This window comes from Ptychodera flava, chromosome 5 (assembly GCF_041260155.1).
Source record: "Ptychodera flava strain L36383 chromosome 5, AS_Pfla_20210202, whole genome shotgun sequence".
Lineage (NCBI taxonomy): Eukaryota > Metazoa > Hemichordata > Enteropneusta > Ptychoderidae > Ptychodera > Ptychodera flava.
The window spans coordinates 11275270-11298024 of NC_091932.1; the positions used below are offsets into that span (position 1 = coordinate 11275270).

The following is a 22755-nucleotide window of genomic DNA, read 5'->3' on the forward strand; positions in this document are numbered from 1 at the left end:
GTTGATTTTCAAGTTTCATCATGATCTATTTCCAAACTTATTGAAGTTGTGTGAAATTGCTCTGATACTCCCAGTTCAAACAGCAGATTGTGAACGTGGCTTTAGTGTCCAAAACAATGTCAAAGTTTCACTGAGAAATAGACTTGGACCAGACATTCTAAATAAACTCATGCTTATAAACATTGAAGGACCTTCTATCAGAGTCATTTGACTTCGACAGAGCATTGCGTGTTTGGTCTGCCAAAAAAGACCGTAGAATCTTTCACAAAAGGTGAACAATACTGAGTAAAACTCGACCAATGCAGTTATGTACTATATGAAAGGCCTAACAAGCAAAATGTTCTTAGTTTTTCTTTTCGTCTGTTTAACGTTCATATCACAAGTGTTCACTATTAAGAATTCAGTGTTTGTAGTCAGTCCTTACAAGTGTCACATGATTGTTGCTCTGTGGGATGCTATACCCTTGACCGGTCACAATAAAGAACAAACATGGAAAATGAACAGAATAAACGTGTAGACTGAGTGGATTGTAATAATATTTTATTGGTATACATTTTCTAAAATGGCCCCTTAAAATCTGTGATGGCCCCTCATTTTGTGTGAAAGGGGCCGAAATGGCCCCTGAAAGTAAAATCCTAGATTCAACACTGCATTCATATGCTCACTGTCATTCATGCAGCACCAAGAACCAATTTTCTAGAACCCCTCCATAGTTTGTGTATTGTACGGTACCCCAAAACTTAAGACCAGTATCATGCTCTGATTCTCTGTGAAAGCCACAAAATCATTTTAATAGTCGACTGTGAAAGGACTCCAGCTGGGGAAAATTATGTCACTTGTGTCCACATTTGATTCATTTAGGCAGAGCTACAAATATGTCAAGAACCCAGGAGACTAACCCATGTGACATGCAACGTAAAATGGCCTGATTAGACGTACGTCACGACTTTTTAATGATTTGATTGATAAGGTTTGCGATGTCGATGTTTTTGAAGAATCTCATTCAACTTTTAAAAGACATGTTAATTTGTTTTTGTCATTGTTTGACGTTTATGGTAATTTTTTGTTTGTTTAAATTTTAGTGTATTTTATCCTTTTCTTTATTTTCTTGTCTGTAAGTGGCTGCCTGATGGCGCTGTTGATGAGCAAATAAAATAAAAAAAATGACTTGACATAGTTTATATGAATGAAGTAACTCCCATGGCATTTATAGCAAATTAGTAGAGGGACAAGGGGATGACAGTGATGTAATTCTTCTAGGCTTGAGTCCTTCCACAGTCAAATGAGCAGTCTTACATCTTTGACAAAATCAGAGCATGACACTATATACTATAGGAGAGTTTGGGAGGAACGATACCAAAACTATGGGAAGTTTCAAGGCAAGGAACCAACTACACACACTCAAGGTTTCCAGAATAAGAAACAAGACACAACTGATTTGATTTGATTTCTGTACTAACGAATCAAAGCCTGCATCGGTATCTCCATCAACTGCTCTTAAAAAGTGCTCATTATATATTTCACCATAAATGTAAAGTCAGCTATAATTTGTTTATGTCATAAAATGATTTTGCAGAAAGAGAGACCTAATAATTATCAACTTTTAGATGGAATATCAAACTACGTGTGCTATTTTCAGCATCGTTTGCAAATTACCTTATAGACTCTACAGTTACTGAGATGTTGATATAAAAAATTTGTCATCTTTGCCTTTTTTCACAGCCTCCTGACTGAATGAGTGACCTTCAATTGACCTTCTGGGAATCATGGCGTCTAATGTTAATTCTAAAAACAACATAGGTCCTTTCACCAGATTCACTCACAAACTGTCTGAAGAAATTGGGGAAGGTAAGGACTGACAAAATTCTAAAATAAATCTTGACAGATATTAGAAGTGATTTTTTGTGAATCAGAGAGGTAGTAAAATTTGATTTGTTTATGACCGTGCTACCACTACCACACAATACACAGAGTTAATTCTAGGACGCGCCATTGCGCAATTTGCGCAAAAAAATCTCGAATGGCCCTCATTTCTACCTTTGATGCGCCACCAAGGGCGCAACATTTTATGAATGGGTCGGTCGATCACGCAGAGCAGAGTTCACTTAGTTCATACATTTACGTAGCTCCCCGAAGGTCATTACCTCAGTCATAGTGTGCCATGTTAAACGATTTAGTTACCCTTCGACCTTTGCCCACTACGGCATATATGGTGGTGCATAGGAAGCTGGGTAAAAAGGACTGATGTAGGGGCAATGGTGTATTGGAGCCGTGCGCATGTGGTACGATCGATGAATGTAAACAACAGCTCCGGCCGCGGCCGCCGCGTTATCGTGAAAAGCTAGTCGCCGCTCAGATTTTTAACGCCAGTACTATATAATAGTTGATGAACCCAGGATGATCGGGCAGTCCCTTAAATTGAAGCGTTTGCAACGTCTATCGTCCATACCAGCGAAACGTTGAACACTGCAAGGAAAGCATTCCTTGGCCGGCCATATGATCGTTTTGAAGAGCAACACAGTTTAGGTCGGACATATCTCGTTATCCAGAGTAGCCAGATCAGAACCAATGATCGTAAATTTGCTAATACATACAAGTTATGTTTAAAAGTTGATGTATCAATCACTTTATGTAGGTCGTACAGGTTACACTCTCGTGTTGTATCAGTGTGATAATTGTCGACCAGTGCAAACCGGGGCCACTCGGAGAAATCCTACCGGTGCGCTAAGCTTTGATCATGATCGTTTCCAGTCAAAATCACAGTCCGTAGTAATTTGTGCAGTTGTTAAAGTCCGACATCAATAATTCATCACATAAGTTACGTATAACATGGAATCAAACCAAACGGTTAGTTTGCTGCTGCCATTGTTGGGCCTGTTGCGTATACGGAGCACAACTTTGCTGTAGGCTTCGTTGGTTACAGGTGGCCCGATCTCTAGTATTCTCCTTTTCTTGACTTGATAGACTATGGTATTTTCAGCAGAAAATTCAAGGGTTTTACATGTGTGATCATGACGGCCCGATTTTATAAATGGCCCCCTTGGGACAGGAGTAGGGGCCCAAAGTGGCCCCTTGTTTTTACGTCCTAGAATGAACACTGAATACATATCCTCTTTTATGCAAGTCATTCATTGAAATGAAGAGTTTCTTGCTGTAGACAGAAGCTCTGAAACCGACAACAATTTCATAAATTGTCTTGCATTTCTATTTAACTGTATCTTACAAATCAATTTAGGGGCCAGTTTTTTCACTGTTTGTTTTCATATGTCAATGACAAGTTCAACTCCCAAAAGCATGTTACCACACAGAGACTGGTTGCCAAGTTTTACAAGCAGTTCAAAGTAAAGTTTGTTCATTTTACACATCACTCTATTATTTTTGAAGTCATGAACTTTATTGATATTCAACTACAAAGAACACTGTCCTCTGAGTCTAAATTTGCAGTAACCTCGTTCTTTTACCACCTCTCCGTGAATTTGAACTGCTTGTAAAACTTGGCAACCAGTCTCTGTGTGTGTCACCATTGAAACTGATAGCTGCTGTAAAGATATAAACATACTACATAGTAAATTAGTTTACAGACATCTTGCTGCGTCACCTGCTGTTTTAGTCTGTCTGATGTTGGCGCAAAGTTGTAAAAGTTGACCACTAAAAGGGTAAATTCGCGAGCAAACTGACAAACCTAATTAGGTAGTGTATATATATCCAGCTGTATCTCATCGTCAAAATCATTGGTAAATGTACTGTAATACACCAGCTATTTAGCATGCAAACTCTGCGTCCATACAAAGAATGCACTTTTGTTTACATTTGAATTCTAGTTCAGACCAGAATTCACTTGTCAACAATATCATTGCAATCTAAACATGCACAGGCTGAGTTGACAAGCATCTCAACATGATAAGGGAAGTAGAATGAGATAGTGTAGTCAACTTCAACAACAAAATTAGTGAAGAACATCAAAGTTACAGCAACTATCCCTTTACAAAGTAAAGAGATATTTCATATTCATGCTGCCAATGTTGATTGATAAAGCTTTGTTTTTACTTTTTCAGTGGAGTACTTACAAATGATTGACCATTGTGAAGGTCTCAACCCACCTATCCAGAAGCGAGACCGGGAAAACTTGAAAAAGGGAGAAAATGGCTTCCGCAGTGCTTTCTATCTATTTCAAATGTTGCAGGAACGGGAGCATCTGTCCAGTACTAAGTCAGATGTTCTTATTGACCTTTTGAAGGCAATCAACCGACATGCGCTGGCTGAGGAAGTCAAGCACCAATATGAGATTGGCTTTGAATAACATGTATCAGATGAATACCATAAAGCCAGACTCCGAAGCCTCAACATCAAATTGCCAAATCCATTTAGTGAACCATCTCAGAATGTGCAAAATCATGAGCTATGTTGAAGACTGCATTCCAAACTAAAAGACTGGACCATCAAACAAGCCGTGCATCTTGATTTTTGAGGAGAAATTTTTAATATCGATAGACAATAGCAATGGGACACAGTTCATCCAATTGTGAAAAGACATTGTTTTGCTGACACAGAATGAACTAAATGCTTCATTAGGATATCCTGTAGAAGTCCACAGCTATTCTTGAGTGATATGCAATTCCAAATATGCAGCTTACAGCTTTAAAAAAAGCATGAACTGGACCAGGAAAATACAGCCCCTCAGCACCGTACAATCAGAAAGTAACAATGTTGAAAGTGTTGCACAACAATTTACTGTGTGATCTCCAGCTGCAATGAGTACTCATCGAGCAATGACAAAATGGTGATCATAAATGCAACATTTTCAACCCACATTCCACATGCTGTGGTCCAACAATTCAACAGAACACCATGGGAACAGTCCACAGTGAGCTAATTCAATAGTTAACCCTTTGAGAGCTGTAATTTTTCCCACCAAAATTTTAGCGCAACATTTTTCCAAATTTTATGAATTTTTCCTTAATTTCTTTGATAATTTTGGACCAAATGGATATCATATTTCATTGGCTACAGTTTCTTATCAAAATTTTCGCAAAAATCTGAAAAAAATTGACTGGGTATATTTTTTAAAGGCGACAAAAATTGACTTTGGCACTCAAAGGGTTAAAGACACGACCACTGAGGAACACAGGAAAGAAACTAGCACACTGGTGCAATGCCGAGAAAAGACATGGTTTGTTTGTTTATGAACCATTCCTCTAAGTGATAAGGTATTAAAATCACTGCAGTTTTGGTGGGAGACAAATTCATACTTCACAATATTGGCCAATCAGTACATACACGTCCAACTTGAAGTCACACTAAAATAAGAACTGAAAAATATATTTTGAGATTTCCTATCAGACGATTTTTCAAAATCGTATTTTCAAAGTAAAAATTGAAATTGAATATAAATGCATTTGCCAAAACGAGTTTTTAATAGTCAGATGCTGCTTTCAGATGCTGGGTTCATCAGAGCTGTGCTCAAAGGTCGTATGGGACTTGTACCCAAGGCATGTGGGCCATTGTTGATGAAAGTTTAATCATGTTTATCACAATGCGCATCGTAAGATCTATATAAATGTTGCAGTTATGTTGACGTGATGCAAATCTAGATATTGACCATGATATACGTTGTTTGTCAACAAGAAAGTCGCACAGAAAATCGCTTTGCATACTGCTTAAAGTAGACAGCATACTTCATGCATAAATATAGAACTGCTTTTAATCAGTACACATGATTTCACTTTACTTTCTGGCTCCTATTAGCACAGGACATTTACAATATTTCATTTTACTGAAAAAAGTTACACTATAGGAAACTTTTTGGGTCTTTGCAGCTGCAAATTATTTGTTCAATGCCCAGCAAAAGTCACTGAAACTTCCACTGTGTGGTGAAAAATGACTGATTTGAAATTGATTGTTGGAAGGGGGAAAGTTCAAATAAGTACATGAACATCTAAATTTGCATGTGTGTGGGAATCTGCAACATTATTTGCATACCCACTACACAAAATAACATTGTGAATTGTATGATTTGAACTCCACAGGTTATAGCAAACAGCATATGATACTAATCAATAACTTGATGTAGCCAACATAGAGCAGAATCCCAATGTTTCAGTTCGTAACAGAGACCAGAGATGGCAAGATCTCGACATGTTTGCTGTGTTTAAAGTAGTTTAAAACAATAAAACACTGATTTTGTGATTTTGTACAACTGTAGTTAGTGTAAGTCCATCCCCATAATGCAAATTGTTCAAGCTTTCTTCAAGGAAACTTCCAACTACTCCATTTCATGGCCAAGAAGACAAAATCACTAAGAAAACTTTTGGATTTGAGAAGCAAGTTATTGAAAGTTTACTACTGGAACTTGAAGTCCAAAATGGACTTTAATCTCAATGTTCATTCCAAGGGAAACGTAAAATTATCGAATTTCACACTGAACAGGATTGTAAAGACACTATTTACAGGTTTCAAAACGACTGCACACATGCAAGCAACCAGGAAAGAACTACAAGAATTTGTAAAATTCAACATTTTTTTTGAGGGATCTACTTCCTTACACTTCTTAATTTTGTACAATAGGATTTACGGAGAATGTCTGAAAGCCTAGAAATGCATGTCAGTCAGGAAATACAGTGAATGTCTGAGAGAAACATGAATAACTACATATAAATAATTATATCAAGACTTACCCTGGGAGGCTGATGATGTGCTGGCTTTGTCTGCACTTGATGAAGTACTTGCTTGATCTGCTGCAAGTTTGTGTTTTGCGGCTTTTTTAGCTTTCTGAAATGAAATGTTCCATAGTTAACTGCAAGAAAGCACTGTTTAAGCTTTATTATTACACCTCACTCATTCAGCGTGCACTGCCATTGGTTAAACACGACTCACGTGACATGTAAAAGAACGTGATGATGCCCTCTGCGAACGTGATGATGCCCTCTGCGAACTTGATGATGCCCTCTGCATTTGATATTACATGGATGACGTCATTTTACTTACTGCGCTTCCTTTCTGCGCATAACAAATTGTCGTTCGCTTGTACTTGCTACTATCGCTGCGAAACGTCATGCAGAGCTGTCACCGGCACAGTTAGACGATATTTTGATGCAAGTAAACAGCAAACGAACGAAAATGGCAACAAGGAATGCAATTTCTGTGTTCAGCGACTATGCAAGCAACAAATTTGGATACGCGACCAAGGAGATCGGCAAACTTTCAGCGGCAACCCTAGACTTGGCACTGACAACATTTTACGCTGAGGTCCGGACTCATGCAGAAAGGCGAACTGTACCCGAAGAAGTTTGTTCGGTGTAATAAAAATAATAACACATGAGAGCGAGGGCAAGATCACGATTTATTGCCTGCCCAAGGGATGGTGGTCATGATCGAAATATTGATGATGCCCTCGCCTATGGACAGTGGATTTTACAAATGAATGGGATCTTATGTCAGCACTCTTTTATCTTTCATCAAATTGGTAGTGATCTTTGAGAGAAATGGCTGGAATCTACATGTACAGTGCCAATGTATTTTACCAGTAGTTTGAATGCAAGACCAGTGCCGTTTACAAATATTCATTACAAAGGGCACTCATGCTCAATTTTCCAATTGATATCCTGTAAGCAATATATATATCAAAGTCAGTGAACTTTTGACAACCATTTCTACGTCTTCACCTTTGAAAAAACCCATTCACCCCGATTCCCTGAAAACAGTTTTCACAATCACCATCATTAACAATGGGTTGAGACCAAGCCATGGTGGTGAAAGGGTTAAAATGAAGCAGGTTTAGTCAGGTTTGTTTTCAGTTGTGCAACACATCTTAAACACCTGTGAAAGAATAAAAGTTCATTTCTGAATCCTAGATTGCCCATCGCACCATGAATGGATATGAACTCGAAATTACTGCAACAGTTCTTCCAGTTTTCTACCTTCATCAAATTGCCTTTTTCTCAGTGTTACCTTTGACCCTGAACACATCTCTCTATACATTAACTACAGGGTCAATACACTCAAAGTCTCAAAAATTTCTAGGGCTGGATTTTGGGAACTTTTTCAGCAATTTTTAAGGACATTTTGAGGTCCGAAATACAATTTTCCTGATATAATTTTTTACAATACGCCATTTTTATATACCATTTTACATTGTATCATTTTAACAATATCGTAACTGATCCTCTTGTCATTGGTGAAAATTGAGTTCAATCCACTGGCGGATTGGCAATTTTTCAGGACTTTCCAGGAATCATTTTCATTTGCAACAACTTTCCAGGAGACTTTAAAATTCAAGAACTTTAAAGGACTTTCCAGGAGCATACGACATTGTAACTACAATACCACTTGCACTCACAAAAGTTTTACCATAAATGATATTTGTCACTCAAAGATGATCCCAAAGATCTTCAAGTCTACAAAGTCCAGCCACACAGGATATATCTCTGTTCAAGTGTGTTTTATAGCAACAAATTTTACAGGAAAACATATCACTCAAAATTATCACTTCTATCATAGGCAAAGGTACCCCTATTTCCCAGTATGGTAGTCTGACCAAACATTAAAATAAATGGGTTATACCATATTTTTCAGAGCTACAGGGATAAGATGTTACCTTTTCTGCTTTGGCCTTTGCTCTCCTCTCTTCCATCTTCTCTCTCAATACATCCACTTCCTCTTCGCTGCCGTTCAAGATGATTTCTTCACCAGGAGTATACGCTACCCCACACTGTAATGACAAGAAATACGTACTTAATAAAAATTCATCTGTAGAATGAAGGAACATCAGATCAAAAACTGAATAAAAGTACAATGTTAAAAAGAGATTGCTTTTGTTATTTGGTTCTTTGCTCACAGCTGTCACTTCTCTACACCTTAACTACCACAGATGATTGTTCAAATCTGAAACTTCAGTCTTGACTATCAGCCAATCAGAAAGCATCTTATATGTACAAGGTGTTTGTGCATTCTCAAGAGAATGCACACAAAATCTCATCGGATTGGTTGCTGCAAAGCTAGGTTGTGAAAAAAATGTTCTGTGAGAGTGGATCAGAAGTAGAAGCAACAGCAGTAGAATGTTGAGCATTTATCAATAAAATGCATGTAAACCTGTGGTCTTTTTAGACACTCTGTGTTGTGACATGCTTCACATTATAACTCTGTGACTACAATAACACCATTGATGATGGTTCTACACAGACAAAATCAAAGAATGGCACTTGATATACATGTACTTACCTTATGACAAACATCTGATTTGACTTCTTTCAGCGCTCTCTCTGAGAAAACACATCCACATTTGGTGAGGTAACAAAATCTGAAAGATAAAGAACAGTATAAGTAATGATAACTACCATGTAATACAAAACCAACAACTCATGTCATTAAACAGAGGCAATTTAACATACCAGAATTTATACTCAAATCTACATGACTTAGTTTGAAAGTATAAACTACCATTTTGCTATATCAAACACATACAGACAGGTATAATTACAGCTTATGAGATCTGTATTGTAATTTTAATCTAGATCCTGTATCAAATGAGATGTCAATAAAAGATTACATTATTGCATTCCACACTGGAAGGCACTCAAACAACACTGATCATCATGAATTGGCTTGCAAAAGGCTACTTTGTGTCTCCTTTATTGCTGCACTTCACTTTCTAGAAAGTTACTTATTTCACGATCTAAACATTCCACAGGATTAAAGCCACTCAATGGAAAACTGAACCACAAAAATGTGATTACAAATTCATGTACGCCCTCTTGAGGCAAGGAACACAAAACTTTTGTTTAAAACAGAAACCAAGGAAGGGTAACACAGGAATGAAGAAAGTGCACGGCACACTGGCAGATTTTTCAATGAAAAGAACTGGCAGTCAGAACAAGTGCCTACAAGTTGAATTACAGCTCCTTGTCTGGACATTTAGAGTTCTGTGATGAACTGTCACCTGTAATAATTTCATGTGACCTACAGTCAATAGTGCGAAGATAAAAACAATGCACGTACAGGTACAGTGGCAACCTCAAACCATAGACCCTATTAGGGTCTCTGTTCAAATTAAATGCAAGCAAACAAACACCTTCATTCATTTCTTTTTTAACCCTTTCACCACCATGGTTTAGCCCAACTCCATGGTTTTCAATGGTGGTTGTAAACCTTTGTACACAGTGAGATGGGGTGAACGATAATATTACAAAGTTTTACCAGTAGTATACTTTCAAAGCGAAATTCCATGATTGTGACTCAACCATGCTGAATTGCTGAATAAACAAGTGAAGTTTTGAAGATTTACCTGTGTCTTCCGTTCATTTCAAGACCACTGACGGGGCATATATAGCGTGATTTCTGTCTGTCAATGTATGCATCACCTTTATCGGCACCCTGCCCGTCTCCGTAGGCTGGGTTGTCTGTCAACTGAAGCACTTTCACGTCCTGAATGAAGAAATCAAATTACAGCAAAGTTAAGTCATTGATTGTATTGTGTCCTTATCTATGACAACAGATTTGTATATTTTGAGCAAAGGAAGACAGGTCATCTAAATGGCAGGGTGTATGATAGACTGCCACAGGAAAAAAATAATAAGGTATAAACTTTCTTCCTTTGTAAAAGTACATCATGATACAAGTTCAGGGTAAGCATGTTTTTACAGTGTGTCACTCTTGACAATCATACTTCTAGCTGTAATTCAAGCTAGTAATGGAGCACAAATGGGTATTTATACTAACACTTGGTGAGAGTGTTCAAGACAAGACTGCAAATACATGTGATCAGTAAAGGTTGACCTACTTGTGACCTCACCAGTACATTTGTCTATTTGCACGCCTTGAACAAATCTGTAGGTGCTGAACACACATTGAAGTATTTTAACATTTCTCCTTACCTTCAGGTTCCTGATGTGCTGTGCATTTTCACTGGTGGATTTGTCCAAGAGATATTCCAGAACTGATTCCTTATTGTAGAGCCTTAAAAAAAAACACATGCACACTTCATCATAAAAATGGACATTTGCGTGAGATAATTAAATGCACTACTGGGCTCAATGTTACTGCAAGTATCCGCTCACAGTACAACACTCTTTGGGTTGGTGCTTAATTTTGGGAGGATATATGGCAACAAGAACAGCTTTGGTCCTTTTTTGTGGCATTACTTTTTTCTCGTGTCTCTGATACACTGAGAGTGTAAGAACACAACTATGGGAGCTATTTGTTTCACAATCTGCATTAGCCAATGAGTGAAAATTTCATATGATGAATGCTCATTGATTATTCAATGTCCCTCTTGGCAACAGCTAATTTGGCTAACACCATGCATGTGGCAGTAGACATCTAGGCTGTTGACATACCAACATTCCTTGGGGGAGATTTTTTGTCAACAAATTACAACCAACTTCTCCTAATATTGTGTAGAAATTAATTGCACTTGATGCTTGTGAAAGGGTCAATTGTATTTCCCATGAATATAACGTATATTACATAGAATGCTGCCAAATGCAATATCATGAAAAATGTATTTCAAATACATGTAAAGTTGTGAGCAAGCTACACAAAACCGACCAATTTTATCAAAAAAATATGTTGGACTCAGAGACTGCTGTAGAGGCCATTCTGAAACTACTGGTAACCTGTTCTGCCATATACGTAAGTGCAGTGAATCAACATTTATAATGTGATCATGGCTTGTATCAATTGAAAAATAAATCACCCCAGAATCATCAATTTCAGGGAACAAAACAGTTGTGAGTGAAAAACCTAATTTCAAAACTTTCATGTATCACATACCTGCCTAACTCACAAGCCACAATAGGCTGTACAAGTGGTTCCTGAGAGATTGCACATAAACACCACTTAGCAACCAAATCCATGTCTTTGTCTTTCTGTAAAAAAAGATGAGAAATAGTAGATAGAGTTACAAATCTTACACACCAAAGAATGGAATTTGAAGACACAATATCCTGGTTTGCAATGATGAGGGCCTTTTGGAACTATTAGTGTGCAGTGCATAATACTATTAACCCTTTTCCTGCCAGACAGTATCACTTCCCCATCAGCCAAGTCAGTAAAAAGCTGTATTGAGCCAAAACATGACGTATTTTCACCCACTTGGCTTGGTCTGTTACATCTTTTGTCCAAAAAAAATCAAGTTTACAGTTATGTTTTCAACAGCTTTCATAAGTAGAGTACATGTATTATGTAAAATACACCATATGGAATATGTTGCTTTTCAGTAATTTTAACCATCTTGACCTGGTGGTGAAATATGGACTTGGCAGGAAAACGGTTAAAACTTCTCAACCACGGGCCATTTGGGTATTTGTGGTTTCAACTCCAGACTCTTTGACGCACAGCTACATGTAGATATACGCAGACTGCGTGAGGAGAGGTTTTGCACTTCTCCCATGTTTACATTAGACGTCCTGACTTCCATGTTTGCATTTGACGTCTTGACGTTGTGAGGACACTGCACAGGAAGTCAAGGTCATTTGAAATTACACGTCTTACATCTGACTTTTATCTCGTGTATTCATCAAATAAATGAAGACCAAACGACAGGTACTCAACTTACTTAGTCGCGGTATAACTCGTGTAAAGCATACATGTACCTGTAAAGGCTGAAACTTGCACTTCCGCGTTGCGTTATGACGATGTACTTTGCGATGCTTCAACGGTAAGACTACTTGACGATTGGCGCGGATGACGTATATTGTCTGTCTGTTTGGATCATTTCAACTACGACGCCTAATTGTCGTTTTCTCTTACAAATATAACCTACTGTACAAATATATTTATAAATCTTGCACAAAAGTAAAAATAGTTCATTCTTGCTTTTCACTGGGTCTAGCTGATGGTACGCAGCTACAGAATTGAGCGTTTTACGTACCTGCTCTGGTTTTTTCTTCAATCGGACCAGCTCATCTCGCTTTGGAATAGTTCCTCCGTCGCATCCCATGGTTACGTGGTTTGGAAAGTCTCAAGTTACGGCTGTGTACTCAAAATTTCGCCAGAACACTTAGTCCGCAGCAAATCAACAGGGCAGCTGATACAGCGATTATAAACACTGGGGCCATTGCGAGTTCTGCGCATGCTCCAACAGTGCATCACCAGAACAAACCATAAAGATATAGGGTGACAGTGAAGATAAACTGTGGGATATCATTTATTTCGATTGGTAATTCATCTTTCTCAAAAGTCGATATGGCTACAAACAGTTTTTTATATGAAAATTATATAAAAAATATTCTAAAGTTGTCGAATGTGATATTTGCAAATATATTACAAATACTATGCACCCCAGAGCGTGAGTGCGACAGTATAAACGAAGAGGGCGCAATTCCTAACCGGCGGTGACTTCCTATTTCCGGTCACAGGGGAGAAAAACGTTCTGCGCATGCCTCACCGGAAGTAGCGTTCATCAGCTGTGTTTTCAATCAGCTGGACAACTCGGCCGCCGATTTCTGCGGGTTTTTTTAGCGTCATTCCATTACTATGTTGAGGTCACTGTACCAGTGATTATACTATGGCTTGCACTATCATTACACCTCTCGACAGAATTCCTGTAAGCGTTTTTTATTCTACAAACCTGTTTTTATTTTCTGAATTGTGTGATTGTTAGCCATACGATTACGAGATGTCCTGTTCTTCCCACAGACGCTCGAAACATCGCTACGAGAGACCCATGTGTTCAACCAGAAAGGGTTGGTTCGAGTGCCTGCGGTTCTTCCTGCCGATTTCCTGTGTGTGAGCGAAGGTACAGGTGTTTTTACAGTCTGCCTTTTTGCCTGAGGCGACCGGGGCTGTGCTTCGTGCAGCGTGAGAAGTGTAACTCACAACAAAGAACCATACGGGTTACATACCCCGGTACGATCCCATGCATATCTCCTGTTGAGTTGGCTGCAGACGACACATGTGCTGATGAGTTGAGGGGCCTGACACTAGTGTGATTGCAAATGTCCTTAGAAATTAATTGACTGACATAAAGGTAAGTCAGTTCCACAGTAAAGTTTTGTTTATTACGTAAATGTCGTCTTCACTATAAAAGTTGTCAAATCTGACTTGTGAGAAGGACATATAGAAATGAGCAAACATGTAAATGTTTGGTTTGAAGTATGAGAATAATATGCAATTCAAGTACATTAGTGTATTGTACATATTGTATACTTATACAGACGTTGAAAAATTGCGGAAATTTCAAAAGCACTTTACCATGTATGTCACATATATATCCATAGAAAAATAGTAGTCCGAGTGTCAAATATTTACACAAATGAATCTGCACATATGTACATGTAGTCAGTTACAAAATGGAAGAGGAAGAGTTTAATTCAAAGGTTTTGACCTTAACTTAGCGACTTGTAACAGTAATGCCTGTGACACAATGAATGGTGACACTTTTTAAAATTATTTGTGTTCTCCCCAGAGCAATGAAACAATATTGGACCTACTCTTTATTTAAGGGGGGAACAATGGAAGCTAATTATCATAAGAATTTGTTGCATTATGATGCCAATTAGCCAATACATTTTCAGAAATTCATGGGGAGAACACTGGTTATACATCAAAATTGTTGCATGTCTTTCTCTAAGTATGTACAGTTCATTTTTAAATACAATTTTCATTCTGTCCTTTATTGCAGAAAAAGCATTGCACTACTACCAGGGTGATAAACTGGTAAGCAATTCAAGAGATGGATGCACTTGAACTTTATTAAGGTAGGATATCATCATTTGTCTTCTCTCTTACATGGTGTTGTGAGAAAAATATGGTGTTTTAGCAATTCACTAAAACTTAAATAAAGTCACTGTACCAATATTATGCTCTCCATCAACCCCAATGAAACTATCATAAAACTGAAGCAAATACTTGACATTTGAATGCTGTACCTGGGCAAACAGTGCACCATTCTGACCCCACTGTGTGTATGTGAATCAGCAAGTAAAACATAGCCTTGATTCACAATAATAAAATTGACATATTTCTTCTTACATATACTAAAGCCATTTTTGCCCTCTGTTTACAATAATCCAAGTAAACTCCAATAATCCTTGTCTTGGTTCAGACATATGATGAGTATAAACTGGTCCAATTTCATTTGAATGAAAACTTAGCTTTAATTTATTTCCTAGCAGTCTCATTCCTTCTAAGGGTGAAAGGTTGAGATGAGGAGATAATTCATTCAAACGATAGATGTCATGAGCTTGATTACCAAGAACACAGGACATAATAAATCCAACCAGCCATTCCTGTGGAAATACTGATGATTCTGGTAGGATCTGTATTGAACACTCTTGTAGTACCATTGTGCAAGCAGTAAACAAATCAATGTACATGCATTACTCCCTGATCGCATGTTGTTGCTATGCAATGATCCTTGTGAAATGACATTGTTACATGACCAGTAACTTACACATCCATGTGACTGTGGTTTTGGACATAAACATACCAAATGTCGCAAGTGGGCATATTTGTGAAGTTGAAGGGAAGATTGACTCATCGATTTCTGTTTTGCTTCTGTTTTATTTGTTTGTCAGAGACAGAATGCTGCTGTACAGGTATTGAAGAAAGGGTTGTCTCTGTCTGCAGTATTGCTGCATCTGGTGGTACATGGTGCCTGGAATGGGAAGTTTGTGTATGCGGAAGTGCTGAATCAGATGGTGAAGGTAAGTTAGCTGTTTGTGTCTGTGGTATTGCTGCATCATTCGTTGAAGAGGGGGATATTTGAGTCTGAGGAAATACTGCACCATCTTCTGAAGACCTAGTTGTCTGTGTCTGTGGTATTGCTTCATCAGTTGCTGAAGGCAGGGATATCTGTGTTGGGGGTATTGATGCATTAATAGATGAGGAATGGGATGTTTGTGTCTGCTGTGCTGATGTATTTGTAGAGGGAGAAGAAATGTTACTTTGTGTGGTGTGTGCATTCATCTCCTTGTGTTGTTTGTTTCGGAATTGGCCTGTCTGTGCGTTTGGTATGAGAGAGGCACGGTTTTTTATGTCATCTTCAAATTGCTATGTTAGGTAATATTGTATGTCATGTATTCTGCAAGACGTTGGTAGAGTGTCACTGTCAGTTGTTTCAGTGGATTCATTAGAAGGCTGGCTGTATATATCTTTGATGATGGTTTCATTCCAGCTGTTAGACAAGTGGACAACTTCAGCAGTTAGCAGAGGAGAACATATTGGACAGCCGCTTTGAGATAAGCAAGTTATGTGAAAGGTGTGGCCACAAGTGAGGCGTTTTGAAAGATTGGTAGAGGAAGAGATAGAGCAGTTCGGACTATCACAAATGAGATCTTCACTTGGCCGATGATGGTAGGACCATCTGAATCCAAGTGGAAGGCACTTTGCTGTGATGTCTGTGTTGAAAGTTGGAAGATGATATGTGGTGCTGTTGACTTCTGTATGTTGTTCATGTTCAGCTGCAGACTGCATTACCTGATTGATAATATCAAGAAGTGTCTCGGCACTTCTGCCAGCTAACAGTGTGAGGTCATGGTCATCTTTACCATGGTTATGGTGTTGCAAGAAGTCTCGAATGAGAGTGTTATGTTTTGTGTGGTGTAGCATATGTGCTTGTCTTTGTATGGTGATGCCGTCATCGTGAGGCTGTATGTGGTGTCTTAGTGATGAATGAAATAGTTCAACTTTCTTCTCAGTGATGATGTGTTGGTGATTTTGTGTAAGATGATTATAGCCAGGTAAATGGGATGAGTGATAGAGGTCATCAGAAAGTAAGCTAAGAAGAGACTTGTTATAATGGTGTCTATTGGATATTATAAAGTATATTTCTAACCGCTTTAGCACTTTGAGAAGCATGTTTCGGTCTTTACCTTGAACAAATACAGGATAATGGAAATATACAAGGGGAATTAATTCATCTAGAAGATAAAGCATAAACTGGACTTCCACAGATTTACACATTGTTAATTTGCTGATCACATAACGACGAATGCGAATCCATCCACTGAAAGCCAAATATATACAAAGTGACACTTTGTAAGGTTTTGGAGATTTTGCTAAAATGAAACGTTTATCAAAAACCCCATTGCAGAGTAACTGGAAGAAAAATCTTGCAGATATGACAATATCACGAGAAGCGTTTAAAGTGATATGAAATTGACCAACAGTTGGTACAAAGGAAAGTATTTCTGTGGGAATACTTGTATCATTATCACTGAATGAAGCTATTATTTTTTTACCAAAGTACCACACTGGCCAGTCACCAGGTGCTAAAATAGCTTGCTTTGAGGTATATGTCTTCAGCTGTGGGATATCAAGAAGCATCATCCACAGTTTGAGAAGATCTTGTTTTCTCTTGAGTGGCTGCTCAATCTCGTCAACCAGTACAGTGGTATTTAGAGTATGGAGTTCTTCCACATCAACATCAGTGTATGGTCTTTAAGGCAGATCAAATTTAAAAAAAATAATTTACATTAAAGATATTGGTACACAAAACAATGTTATCACTCAATATAATTGAAACATATGATATTTCTATTTTCAGAGAAAGTGTACCTTTCCTTGTATCTCATCAGGGACACATTTCATTGTGAACAGGTAAGTATTACTATTACTCAAATGATTTTGTTTATATGTATTCATCTATATCCAATGTCATGTGTATAATAGTATACACATATTGACAGTGATTAGGTTAATAGCATGTTTGTTTACATGAGGGACTGTAAGTACATCCCAAATTAGTTTGTTTCCCTCAGGTTTTGGTCATGGGAAACAGACTCTTTTGGGAAATTCACAGGTTCTAGTGTACACAAAAGGTTTGCTGTTACCCAAATATTGCCAGTCAATATATGCTTTGTAACACACCTCATCCATTGCTTCATGACTTCTTCTGAATATACTATAAATTGAGACAAATCTTTACTGTCACTGTCTGCACTGCAGATGACATTTCCAGTTTTGTGCAAGTGTAGATGGGTTGTCAAACTTATCCAAGTAACTGATTCATGTATCAGTTCCAAAATACTAGTAACTCTTCCCATATGAACATATGTTGAGGAATTGCATAGGCAACTATGGATCAGGTGTGTTGTAATACATAATAATATTTCTTTAAAATTGTAACACAATAGACCACATGTGTATTCAGTGCCAGTAGCAAAACCAAAACAATGTCAAAAGGTGACAACCATGTCCCATCAAATGTCATTGTTATGTGATAAGATATTGGAATCCTACCTCATGTTCTTAAGGGAAGAGATGGCATGTTTTGTATCCAGTTGGTGATATTGTATCGGGAGACTCTCAAGGAAACTCAAAGCATAGTCTTGCATGAACAATTTGAATTCCTTTCGCATGACATGGGGTGCTATTCCTCCTCTCACAAGTATCTGCTGTCCATTTTTATAGATAAATATATTTCTATAATGCAAAAAATAGTACAATTAAGTGCACTTCATAATCTCTTTAATCCTTCATTCCTCAAATGTTACATGTTTTGATATGAATTCGGTGCAATAATTTAATGCGTTATGAAAACATTATTGACTAATGATTGTTAGCAGTGCACGATATAGTCACTATCAAAGTCAAGTCATTATAAATTGACCCTTTCATACAATTGATGTTTATAAATTGACCCTTTCATACAATTGATGTTGGAGAAATTTTTTTCGTATAGATTATGTAATACACATTTCACAAATACAGTGTGTATGTGTGTGTGTGTGTGTGTGTGTGTGGTGTGTGTGTGTGAATTCTACAACAATTACAATGATGAGTCTGATGTAATTTCAATTGTACCTGTGTATTAATTCACCAGCTGGCAGATCGAGTGACTCTACAGGCAAGATATCCAGCATTGTTGTTGCCATATGTACAGCCTGACTGGTTTTCAGTTCCTTGTGTCCAGAGGCCATCGATTTAAATCCATGGATATTATGGAAATCATCAATAAGAGCGAGGATGAATGCTTTACCTCTTGACTTAAATAAATAGACAAACAAATAATTTTAGAAGTAAGGTAAATTACCCACATCTGTCCAATTCAGGCATTTATTCAATTATTCAATATGCTCAAAGCAAAATATGAGAAAAAATGATATTCAAATTTATTTGGTTTCATGATATCAGTGCAGTTGATATTTTGCATTTTCACTTAAAATAAAAATATTTAAAATGTATTTAAAGTGTTCTTTGTCATGTATTGATTACTGTATGTATGTAGGTCAATCATGCAAAGCTAGAAAGTAGTATTTACTTGTAACTTATTCATCAGTATGTCTTGATTCGCTTCCATGTTCTCCGGCAATCTGCTGTCTCTTTTTCAACAAAGTGCGGGGATGTTGAGATAGACCAAAAATGTGGCACATATCCTGCGCTTCTTGGGATAAGCCTTGCATATTAAAATAGATCCCCATTGCCTCCTGGAAGCCTCTTGTCTTCTGTGATCTGAATGAAAGAAATGGCAGATTCTATTCTATATGCATACATAACAAGAACATACCAATAAAAAAAAATAAAATGACACTGAAGAGATAAAGTTGTCTCTTGATATTATTTGTTACTCCTGATAGACTGCACCACTGAGTTTTTCTAGAGTTTACTGAAATAGTCTGTTCTATCAGTGCATTGCTTGCAGCCTTTTTTTTGACATCAAATTATTTTCAAAGATTCCAGTAAACTGAAAATAGTAAGCATCAGTGTCATGGCATATACCTTCATACATCTGTGTTTCTATAGTAACAATAGTAATACTTCTACCAATGTCATTTTAGACTACTGCAGAGCATCAAAAGATATATAATTAACCTCACTAAGCTTTAATTTATGTGTCTGCACTTTATATACTACACTTCAAAGCATGTGACTGTGTCCAAAGTAAAAGAGTTATCCCTAAATTGCAATTGTGTTTCACCTGTAATATGCAAGTAAACTCAGGACAGTCAATATTCTCTTCTCTTGTTGCCTTTTTCTTTCCACAGACAATGATGGGTCAACTATTGCCCTGTAAATCTCCTGATAAAGATCTGGGACATATTTCTTGGCAAAATATTCCATTTTTTTCACATCAAGAACACACCATTTTGTTGTGACCTGTACAGCATTTCCTGCAGTGTTTTTAATTGTTCAGAAAATGTCGAACCTGCATGAACAAATTTAAAAGGTACACAATTAATATATTTCATTAATAGCACTTTAGCTGTATCTTTTTGAGTTATTTTTAATATCATGATTTCCAATCAAAAGTAACTCAAGCCAAAGTCCTTCCCAAAGTGTGGACACAGAAAGTTTTGAATATTGGTGGAGAACATATATTATAACTTAGATATTTTACAATAAATAATTTTTGGCTTGCAAGCAAATATGGCCGCCACCGGCAAGAACACATGTATGGGTTTGAATTGATAGACCTGGTTTGTTGCCATAGACTAATAAAGTAACATTTTAGAGATGATATAACTTAATGGCAGGGAATCAAAACCATAACTCTGAAAATTGGATGATATATTTGTTGATAAAGCAAAGAATAGAAACGACACAGCTATGGGGCTTTAATGTTTTCGATAAGAAGCCATTGCAAGATAGTGACACCCCCCAAAAGTAAATTCAATGGGATTGTTGCCAGTCATTACTTTGTCCGCTTGGAGATTTTTTGTAAATTGGTTGAATAAAGTTTGCAAAGAATGACTACAGTGCAGTAGGATGCATGGTGTATGACTTGTACAAATTCAAATAACTCCAGATCTTAACCAGTCATCCACTCTCAGTGTTTCAAATGTTTTTTTTTTTTCAAAGCTGAGAAAAGTATGTATACAATAAATTATACCAACCTTGCAACCTGGAAATAATGCCATTCCATTGAGTTTTTGACAGCAACACATGACCCTCATTTGTAGAAAGAACGGTACCACAGTACACGGAATCAGTCTTATTGAAAATTGTTGGTTGCTGCTTGTAGAAGACAAAATAAGATACAGTTTAGTAGAAATACCAGCATTATTCACCTGTTGTGATTTTGGGAATCAGGATGTGTATACAGAGTTCTCTTTGAATAAGATAAAAGGGGCGTGGGGCCCTCTTATAAATTCTGAGAGCCCTCTTGTGAAAATGCTTTGCAACAAATAATTTTTCAATCGCTGCCGAGAAAATTCACAAAAAATCATGGCCAAATCAGTGATAGTGACATTAAACAGTGTTTACTTTCTGGTTTTAATTGGAATGTGTCCCGGAGCATTCATTTGATCTCTCATCAATCCCTGAAATCTCCTATGTGTGACCGCTTCTTTCTGCAGTGCTTCACAACACATGAGTCCTATTGTGCAAATTTCCTATGGAGAATTCTGTGTATACCCAATCAGTGGATAAAAACATATGCAGGAGCTTGCATTTTTTTTGGGGGGGGGAGGGTAAAATTTATATTTTTTTATTTATTGTTATCAGTATCATCATTTTTGCAGAGTGTGGCAGCCTTAAAAATACGCCAACTAATTAATTACTCTGTATTTAGCTTAAAACTCACAAACCTATACTTCATGATTTTGTGCAATGACCCCATTAAATGATTATGTTTTTGATAAATTGAAGATTAATTACTCTTGACATCTTAGTTCACAATTTTTTTCCCAATTAAACCACCAACAGTTTAGTGCGCCCTCATGCACCAGTTCTCAATATTTCAGGTCAATAACCTGGAGTCAATACAGCCGAAAACAACACCGGCCGCCGAAGGACCTGTCACAACATACCCTCGATGTTGTTCTCGATTTACACTTACCAGTGGAGACCTGTCTCGGATATTGCTGTTCCCGATATTGCCGCCTTTGATTTTCTTTGGTGGAAGGTACTGTGAAAACCCGGGAAAAAACTCCAGATCTGCTTTTGATTTGCATCTGGTACACCATCGCGTCCCCGGACGTACTGTTCATCTTCTTTTGCACCAATTTCATCGAAGACCTGGAATAGCCTTGATGGGATTGGACGCTCACATATCTTATCACTGTGGGCCCATGGTGCCGGACAGGAACATAGTCGCCTGTTTCTTCTGATGACTGCTTTTAAATGATGTAAACAAATAAGATCACCGGGACTTTGACAACACCGTCTTAATTCCACTGTCAAATGACATAAATTTCCTGTGCAAGTGGTTTTCGCACGCGTTTTACCGGCAAGTACACACTCAGACATCTTGAACAACACTTCATTGAGTTTTAGAAGAAAAATTCGCGCCAATATTTTTATCGTCTGCTGCTATATCATATGTGTGTACAAATGACAGTTTCACGGCTCTGGTATATACTGTCAGTGAATAGATCATGTAGAGGAAATAAATTCATTCTTGAAAAAATGGCAAGCGCCTTTATTATGTGCAAAGCCAGTAAACTAGTAGACATGTGCATATTGTCGCATTTGAAAGTTTGCACTACTAGCGATTGAAACAGACGAATGTAAACAAACATGCGTAAATTTAGCGCCACCCTTTTTCAAATAGTGTTCCTATTTTTATCCAGGATCGGTTTTTTTTAGGCAAAGGGTATGTTGTAGTTTAATAAAGAGAGTTGTTGTACACATTTATAGCAATCCCTTTTGCGTATTTTTCATCCCTTTTGAGAAAAGAGAAGACCTCCGTGTATTTCTATGCATGAAAACTACTTCCGGTGAGGCATGCGCAGAACGTTTTTCTCCCCTGTGATTTCCGGTACACTGAGGCATGTGTGAAAGATCGGTAAATTGACTGTACCGGCCGCAATGTAGATAGTCGACCGCAACTCAACGGATCTCACGGTAAGCAGTGTTATATCATGCAGTTTATTTTCT

The 22755-nt window shown here is 37.6% G+C and overlaps 2 protein-coding genes and 2 long non-coding RNA genes across 5 annotated transcripts in view; 1 reads left to right on the top strand and 3 right to left on the bottom strand.

Annotated features, from left to right (window-relative positions):
* LOC139133003 (replication termination factor 2-like) overlaps positions 1-13058 on the bottom strand; it is a 35743-nt gene extending 22685 nt beyond the window's left edge. The window contains exons 1-7 of one of the 2 annotated variants that reach the window (XM_070699344.1): positions 12866-13056; positions 11767-11861; positions 10869-10950; positions 10280-10419; positions 9217-9295; positions 8594-8707; positions 6675-6768 (exon numbers count right to left, since the gene is read on the bottom strand). In XM_070699344.1, the coding sequence (XP_070555445.1) occupies positions 6675-6768; positions 8594-8707; positions 9217-9295; positions 10280-10419; positions 10869-10950; positions 11767-11861; positions 12866-12934 (673 nt within the window). In that variant the 5' untranslated portion in view covers positions 12935-13056. Of the gene's footprint in view, positions 1-6674; positions 6769-8593; positions 8708-9216; positions 9296-10279; positions 10420-10868; positions 10951-11766; positions 11862-12865 lie in introns of both variants that reach the window. The other variant, XM_070699345.1, reaches the window with a different exon arrangement.
* Positions 13059-13353: 295 nt separating this feature from the next.
* LOC139132998 (uncharacterized) lies at positions 13354-18897 on the top strand. Its single transcript, XR_011552515.1, has 6 exons — positions 13354-13540; positions 13633-13963; positions 14618-14693; positions 15513-15641; positions 17483-17535; positions 18761-18897. It is a non-coding gene; the product is annotated as an uncharacterized lncRNA (long non-coding RNA).
* Positions 15640-18858, bottom strand: LOC139132997 (uncharacterized). Its single transcript, XM_070699340.1, has 3 exons — positions 18742-18858; positions 18178-18360; positions 15640-17374 (listed from the first exon to the last, which is right to left on the bottom strand). The coding sequence occupies exons 1-3, from the start codon at positions 18855-18857 to the stop codon at positions 15988-15990; spliced, it is 1686 nt and encodes a 561-aa protein (XP_070555441.1). The 5' UTR covers position 18858; the 3' UTR covers positions 15640-15987.
* A 1115-nt stretch (positions 18898-20012) lies between the features above and the next one.
* LOC139132999 (uncharacterized) lies at positions 20013-21845 on the bottom strand. The gene is made up of 3 exons (XR_011552516.1): positions 21716-21845; positions 20772-20889; positions 20013-20083 (listed from the first exon to the last, which is right to left on the bottom strand). It is a non-coding gene; the product is annotated as an uncharacterized lncRNA (long non-coding RNA).
* Positions 21846-22755: the final 910 nt, after the last annotated feature.

What these genes read in the sequence shown, in the direction of transcription:
- LOC139132997 (XM_070699340.1), bottom strand. Translation starts at nt 18,857, where the DNA reads ATGGCCTCTGGACACAAGGAACTGAAAACCAGTCAGGCTGTACATATG. An exon ending in GCTGGTGAATTAATACACAG is followed by an intron (nt 18,361 to 18,741) that starts GTACAATTGAAA and finishes TTTGCATTATAG; the next exon opens with AAATATATTTATCTATAAAA. An exon ending in TCTTCCCTTAAGAACATGAG is followed by an intron (nt 17,375 to 18,177) that starts GTAGGATTCCAA and finishes TCTGCCTTAAAG; the next exon opens with ACCATACACTGATGTTGATG.